An 8,221-nucleotide genomic window follows, 5' to 3' on the forward strand; every position below is an offset into this window, starting at 1 on the left:
CTTTGAAAGGCAGGTCATGGCTCACATCAACAGCATCCTCCCGGATAACCTAGACCCACTCCATTCACATACCGCCCCAACAGATCCACAGATGACGCAATCTCTATCACACTCCACACTGCCTTTTCCCACCTGGACAAAAGGAACACCTATGTGCGAATGCTGTTCATTGACTACAGCTCAACGTTCAACACCATAGTGCTCACAAAGCTCATCACTAAGCTAAGAACCCTGGGACTAAACACCTCCCTCTGCAACTGGATCCTGGACTTCCTGACTGGCCGCCCTCAGGTGGGAAAGGTAGGCAACAACACATCTGCCACTCTGATCCTCAACACTGGGGCCCCTCAGGGGTGTGTACTTAGTCCCCTCAATGTACTCCCTGTTCACCAACAACTGCGTGGGTAAACACGACTCCAACACCATCATTAAGTTTGCTGACGACACAACACTGACAACGATGAGACAGCCTATAGGGAGGTCAGTGTGGTGCCAAGACAACAACCTCTACCTCAATTTGAGCATGACAAAGGAGCTGATTGTGGACTACAGGAAAAGGCGGGTCGAACAGGCCTCCATTAACATCGACTGGGCTGTAGTGGAGCGGGTTGAGAGTTTCAAGTTCCTTGGTGTCCACATCACCAACAAACTATTATGGTCCAAACAAACCAAGACAGTCGTGAAGAGGGCACGTCAACACCTTTTCCTCCTCAGGAGACTGAAGAGACTTGGCATGGGTCCTCAGATCCTCAAAAAGTTCTACAGCTACACCATCGAGAGCATCCTGACCGGTTGCATCACCGCCTGGTATGGCAACTGCTCGGCATCTGACCATAAGGCGCTACAGAGAGTAGTGCGTATGACCCAGTACATCACTGGGCCAAGCTTCCTGCCATCCAGGACCTATATACTAGCCGGTGTCAGAGGAAAGCCCTAAAAATTGTCAGTGACTCCAGTCACCCAAGTCATAGACTGTTTTCTCTGCTACCGCACGATAAGCGGTACCAGAGCGCCAAGTATAAGACCAAAAGGCTCCTTAACAGCTTCTACCCCCAAGCCATAAGACAGCTGAACAATTAATCAAATGGCCACCGGATTATTTACATTGACCCCCCCGCCAGATTTGTTTTGTACACTGTTGCTACTCGCTGTTTATTATCTAAGCATAGTCACTTCACCCCTACCTCCATGTACAAATTACCTTGACTAACCTGTAGCCCCGCACATTGACTCGGTACCGGTACCTCCTGTATATAGCCTCATTATTGTTATTTTAGTGTTACCATTTATAATTTTTTACTTTAGTTTATTTGGTAAACATTTTCTTAAATCTTTCTTGAACTGCACTGTTGGCTAAGGGCTTGTAAGTAAGCATTCCACGGTAAGGTCTACACTTGTATTCGGCGCAGGTGACAAATAAAGTTTGATTTGATTTGGTTCGAATCCAGGCTGTATCACATCCGGCCGTGATTGGGAGTCCCATAGGGCGGCGTACAATTGGCCCAGCGTCGTCTGGGTTTGGCCGGGGTAGACCGTTATTGTAAATAAGAATTTGTTCTTAACTGACTTGCCTAGGTAAATAAAGGTAAAATAAAAATAAAAAAATAAAAAAATTGGGAGGTGTTGGACACTGTACAGATTTGTGCTAATACAGTTAATAAGGTCACTGGTTTAATTTCCTCTCTCTCCTGATCCCAGTATCACAGCCACAGCTGCCAGTATTGGTGCAGCTGGAATTCCGCAGGCCGGACTGGTCACCATGGTGATCGTGCTAACCTCAGTGGGCCTACCCACTGATGACATCACACTCATCATTGCTGTGGATTGGGCGTTGTAAGTACACAACGCTTCTGTTTGATCTTCACCCCCAGTTTCTATTTATATTTAGATATAATAAAAGTTGATAAAGGGTGAGGTGTTGATAAAGTTAAGCCTAAGCAAAGTTTTCCGTATTTTACATAGTCAATCAAAAAGTAGTCTTATAGGATCATGTTATTAAAAATAACATTGTACTGAGATATTACGACAAGTTGATTTTAAAATATATAACAAAGGGATCTCAATATGTCACAAAAACTGTGATACTGTAATGTGTTACTAGTGCTCTCACAACACTGCTAGACTGTAGCTTCAGTGTGTGTGCAGTGCACCAACAGAGCCTCCCACCACCACCAAGGCAGCTGAACCTCCATTTTGTGTTCCAGAGACCGTTTCAGGACCATGGTCAATGTGATGGGAGACGCTTTGGCCACGGGGATCATGGCTCACATCTGTAGAAAAGATTTTGTCAAGGAGGGAGAGCAGGTGAGAGAAACTCTGTTTCTCAATATGCATTCCACCGTGCTCCACACTCTCATGCTCCGAGTGCATTCTCCGAGGAAGTTCTCGAGTACGTTCTTGTGAGGACGAGAATGTGGAGAACGCATAAAACATGACATTTTAGAAGCACTTGCACTCCCCCTACTGTATTATCTCAAGCTGCACCTCCCCATTCACTGAACCAAAGAAGATATACACAACGCAAACGTTTTACTTCATGACTATCAGCTAGCTATCTACAGAGCACTGGGAAAGTATTCAGACCCTTTGACTTTTTCCACATTTTGTTACGTTGCAGCCTTATTTTAAAATCCTCATCAATCTACACACAATACCCCAAAATGACAAAGTGAAAACAGGTTTTTAGAAATTCTTGCAAATTTATTACAAATAAAAAACAGGAATACCTTATTTACGTAAGTATTCAGACCCTTTGCTATGATACTCGAAATTGAGCTCATGTGCATCCTGTTTCCGTTGATCATCCTTGAGATGTTTCTACAACTTGATTGGAGTCCACTTGTGGTAAATTAAATTGATTGGACCTGGCGCCATCCCTACGGTGAAACATGGTGGTGGCAGCATCATGCTGTGGGGATGTTTTTCAGTGGCAGGGACTGGGAGACTAGTCAGGATCGAGGGAAAGATGAACAAAGCAAAGTACAGAGAGATCCTTGATGAAAACCTGCTCCAGAGTGCTCTGGACCTCAGACTGGGGCGAAGGTTCACTTTCCAACAGGACAACGACCCAAAGCACACAGCCAAGACAATGCAGGAGTGGCTTGGGGACAAGTCTCTGAATGTTCTTGAGTGGACCAGTCAGAGCCCAGACTTGAACCCGATCGAACATCTCTGGAGAGAGGATCTGCATTGAAGAATGGGAGAAACTCCCCAAATACAGGTGTGCCAAGCTTGTAGCGTCCTACCCAAAAAGAGTCGAGGCTGTAATCGACACAAAAGGCGCATCAACAAAGTACTGAGTAAAGAGTCTGAATACTTGTGTAAATGAAATATTTTTTTTTAGACATTTGCAAAAAAATATTTACACCCGTTTTTGCTTTGTCATTATGGGTATTTTGTGTAGATTGATGAGGAAAAAAACAATTTATTCCATTTTAGAAAAAGGCTGTAACGTAACAAAATGTGGAAAAAGTCAAGGGGTCTGAATACTTTCCGAGTGCACTGTATATGTGAATCGTAATAAAACTAACCAGATAGTTTAACAGCCAAAAATTACCTAAAACTAAAGTTATGCAAGGTAGATCTCAATTCGTTGTGGCTAGCTAGCTAACAATTATTTGTGGTTATCTGGCTAGCTAACAGTAGTAGCTAGCCAGTTATCCCAATTGACTTGCGGTCTACGGTACATAGGCAGGTAAACATGCCAAAATTAACACGGCATGTATTTCTTAACGTATCAAGATAAAATATTGTAGTCAGGCAACATGTGAGATGTGAATAGGAAACACTTCATTCTGAAGTCGGAGTGTATATTCTCTCGTTTCAGCTCAAATAATGTCTGCCATTGATTTGAAGTATTTTTCATATTTTTTTATCTGGAGGGCGTCATATTTCTTTGCATACTTTCTGTTAAAGCTTGCATCGATGCAAACATCAAAATATGTACAAACGGAGTGCACTTTTGAGAAGTGCCCTCCATGCTCCGTTTCACATACTTTGATTTGGACTCCGACCCTCCCGTGCTCCAATTTGCGTGCTCGGAGCACAGTAATATGCGTATGAGAAACACATGCTAACACAATTCTGGACACACAAGGATCAAGGTTATAAACTTTCCATTCGAGGAAGTTTAATTTCCATTTTCCAATAAAAAAGGGCTCTATTCAATCAGATCCACTTTAGCCGACATCTGCATAGTGGTGTCGGAGGTAGAACGATAATTACTGGGTATTGTAACTCCAGTTATGAGTAGAGCTCAGCCCCATAGGGGGGCTTCATTCCTACTGGTCTACCCTGCTGCAAAGCAGTATCGCCTGAGAAATGAATTATGCACACACCATCAGCCAATGAGAGTACAGGTGTCCCTATATATTGAGGCACTCCCAAAATGATTTGCAGCGAGTCTTCTGAAGTTGTACAGGGCTAGAAAGCCTATAGGGCTCCGCTCTACTCATATACAGTAGCTGTGCATGGGTAAAATCACAGGGGAAGCCAAACCAGAAGAAAAAAAAACATATTACAATCTATTTTGTGATACTTGTGTTGTTTGCTCTATAACCCATTCGTCCATACGTCACTGTGATATACAATGAGGCCTTGACAACAAAAAGACAGTCACACAGTGGCGGAATAAATTCAACCACACATACTGTACGTTTGTTTCATCACAAAACCAAAGAGCAACATCTGTCAGGTGAAGTTCACAAAGCAAATATTGCATACATGGTCAAGCAAGTTAATGCTTCCTAGCCTGCCTGCTAGCCTAACTTTCTCGCATGGGCAACAATGAACCAGCTAATTTAGCGAGCTAGTTAACGTGATCCTACTAGACTACATCTAGGCTACATATTGAACTTCAATCATCTCAGGCCAGTGGCACAATACAATATATGAATTTATGGTTAGATCAGAATCGCCTTTATAAACATTGGCCTGTACGGAGAATTAAGTCAAAACCACAAGTCAAAATCCCCATCTCCATCCATGGCTTAGAAAAGTGATGATTTTTGCCATGGAGACCAGAAACAGACACATTTTTCTGACAATGATGTTTTCCTTTTGATGTGTGGTGGTGGGTTGGTGCGCCAGGACTACCCACAGTTGAGCTCAGCTCGACGCTGATTGGCTAATTCTTTGATAAAAAAATTATCAAGGGAGGCTAAATGCTTTCTGGGATCAATCAACAAATACTAAGGCGCCAACATGTCATACTCTTTTTGTCCATACAGCATCAGATACAGGGAATGGGTAACACACACTGAGACAGAGGGGCTCTGTTTCCCTCGCTCGGATGATTTTGCTGGTGAGATAGATTCAGCGAATTGAAGGAAAATTATAAAAACACAGTTGTTTTTATAATAAAATGTGTTTTATTGTTCAAATATTTGGGGAAGCATGCCTTCCCTTGTCCTCCATGAATACACACCACTGCTCATATAACTGAAGTTACAATACAGTCGGCACTTTAACCTTATAGTCATTGTATTATTTCAAATCCAGTGCTGGAGTACAGAGCCTAAACAACAACAAATTTGTCATGGTCCCAATACTTTTGGAGCTCACTGTACATCGTAAAGGTCGCTCCTATTGGTTTAGGGCGGAGCCCTAGTCCCTACGATGCCCGAAATGTACTCCCTACCGAACTCAACACTTCCCATATAATGAAAAGCGTCAATACAGGACTAAGATCGAATCCTACTATGCCGGCTCTAACACACGATGGATGTGGCAGGGCTTGCAAACTATTACAGATTACAAATGGAAACCCAACTGCGAGCTGCCCAGTTATGAGAGCCTACAAGATGAGCTAAATGCCTTTTATGCTCGCTTCAAGGCAAGCAACACTGAACCATGCATGAGAGCACCAGCTGTTCATGACAACTGTGTGATTATGTTCTCCATAGCCGATGTAAGTAAGCCCTTCAAACAGGTCAACATTCACAAGGCCGCAGGGCCAGACGGATTACCAGGACGTGTACTCAGAGCATGCGCTGACCAACTGGCAAGTGTCTTCAGTGACATTTTCAGCCTCTCCCTGACCGAGTCTGTAATACTGTACCCACGTGTTTCCCAGAAACCCTAGACCCACTCTAATTTGCATACAGCCCTAACAGATCCACAGATGATGCAATCTCTACTACACTCCACACTCAGCTCGGTGTTCAACACCATAGTGCCCTCAAAGCTCATCACTAAGCTAAGGACCCTGAGACTAAACACCCCCATTGATATTGACAGGGCTGTAGTGTAGTGGATCGAGAGCTTCAATTTCCTTTGTGTCCATGTCACTAACAAACTATTATGGTCCAAACACACCAAGACATTTGTGAAGAGGGCACAACAATGCCTATTCCCCCTCAGGACACTGAAAAGATTTGGCATGGGTCCTTAGATCCTCAAAAAGTTATACAGCTTCACCGTTGAGAGCATCCTGACTGGTTGTATCACCACTTGATATGGCAACTGCTCGGCATCCAACCGCAAGACCCTACAGAGGGTAGTGCGTATGGCCCAGTACATCATTGGGCCAAGCTTTTTGCCATCCAGAACCTCTATACCAGGTGGTGTCAGAGGAAGGCCCTAAAAACTCAACGAAGTAATAGACTGTGTTCTCTATACCGCACAGCAAGCGGTACTGGAGAGCCAAGTTTAGGTCCAAAAGGCTCCCAAACACCTTCTACCCCCAACCCAAGACTGCTAATCAGTTAATCAAATTGCTACCCAGACTATTTTATGCTGCTACTACTCACTGTTTATTATCTATGCATAGTTACTTTACCTCTACCTACAGTACCAGTCAAAAGTTTAGACACACCTACTCTTTCAAGGGTTTTTCTTTATTTTTACTATTTTCTACATTGTAGAATAATAGTGAAGACATCAAAACTATGAAATAACACATATGGAATCATGTAGTAACCAAAAAAGTGTTAAACAAATCAAAATATATTTTATATTTTATATTCTTCAAAGTAGCCACCCTTTGCCTTGATGACAGCTTTGCACACTCTTGGAATTATCTCAACCAGCTTCATGAGGTATTCACCTGGAATGCATTTCAATTAACAGGTGTGCCTTATTAAAAGTTAATTTGTGGAATTTCTTTCCTTCTTAATGTATTTGAGCCAATCAGTTGTGTTGTGACAAGGTAGGGGTGGTAAACAGAAGATCGCTGTCATCAAGACAAAGGGTGGCTACTTTGAAGAATCCTAAATATAAAATATGTTTTGATTTGTTTAACAATTTTTGTTTTTGCAATCAGACTGGATTTATTAGGGAATTACCCTCTTACTCAAATATTTATAATCTTCTCAATTATATTTTCACTCCATCAACTAAACCTGATTAGTTTCCTAATTTCTCTGGACATAATACAAATATTAGATCAGGTACAGTAGTCACTGCCACAGCTATTTGTTTTGCATAGGGAATTATCATTTTGGCTATACAGACATGTTGTTATGAGATAAAAGAACATTAAAACAAAGTTTCAATTGCAACTTACAATATATCCAAATGTGTTGGCCGTTTAACATTTTTGTTTTCTTTGTACCTCCCATTGCGTCCTGACATTTGAACCAGCAGTGGACCTATCCATTTGTTTTGCATAGGGAATTCTTTGCTTTAGCACAAATTCATGGATTGGTTCCTTCTTCTACCTCCCGTTGTCTTCTACCCCCTTCAGGTACCTTTGATCTGCGAGACCAAGCCCATGATCAGCATCCAGCAGATGATGACGTACCAGAAGAACGGTGTGTACCAGCCCCCTCCCTGCGGACCGGGGAGCCCGGACGTAGCTCGTCTAATGCAGCTGGAGGAGGGGGTACGGCCGGAGCAAAGGAAGAGGAACCCCCATGCTCCCCAACACAAGAGGGAGCACAAGGTCAAGGACCACTGCTCCATCGACATGAATGGCCTGGAGACCAACGTATAGACATAATTATCATTGAGCTGCATCCTGATTCGTCACACTTCTCCCGAAGAGTGCACTTGCACACTCCCCGTCATGGATCTAATAAGGGTGGATCTAACAACTCCCTCCAGCCAATTCTTAGCCTACACCAATCCTACGCTTTTAAATCCATGATGAGAAGTGGGAAAATGCATACTTTGGAAAAAGTGTAGAGTAACTGAATGTAGCCAGGATCATAGCTACAGGGGAGAGAGGGAGAGAGGAAGGACTCACTAACTGCTCCAGAGCTCGGGACGACCAACCCGACCC

At 43.1% G+C, this 8,221-nt stretch overlaps 1 protein-coding gene across 1 annotated transcript in view; it reads left to right on the forward strand.

Annotated features, from left to right (window-relative positions):
* The window catches only part of LOC106600499 (excitatory amino acid transporter 5), a 97,451-nt gene extending 89,518 nt beyond the window's left edge, over positions 1-7,933 (forward strand). Inside the window, exons 9-12 of the mRNA XM_082973097.1 lie at positions 1,699-1,833; positions 2,205-2,281; positions 4,846-4,868; positions 7,685-7,933. Coding sequence (XP_082829223.1) covers positions 1,699-1,833; positions 2,205-2,281; positions 4,846-4,868; positions 7,685-7,933 — 484 coding nt within the window. The remainder of the gene's footprint in view (positions 1-1,698; positions 1,834-2,204; positions 2,282-4,845; positions 4,869-7,684) is intronic.
* The last annotated feature ends 288 nt before the right edge of the window (positions 7,934-8,221 follow it).

The sequence above is a fragment of the Salmo salar genome, chromosome 03 (assembly GCF_965601325.2).
Source record: "Salmo salar chromosome 03, fSalSal1, whole genome shotgun sequence".
Classification (NCBI taxonomy): domain Eukaryota; kingdom Metazoa; phylum Chordata; class Actinopteri; order Salmoniformes; family Salmonidae; genus Salmo; species Salmo salar.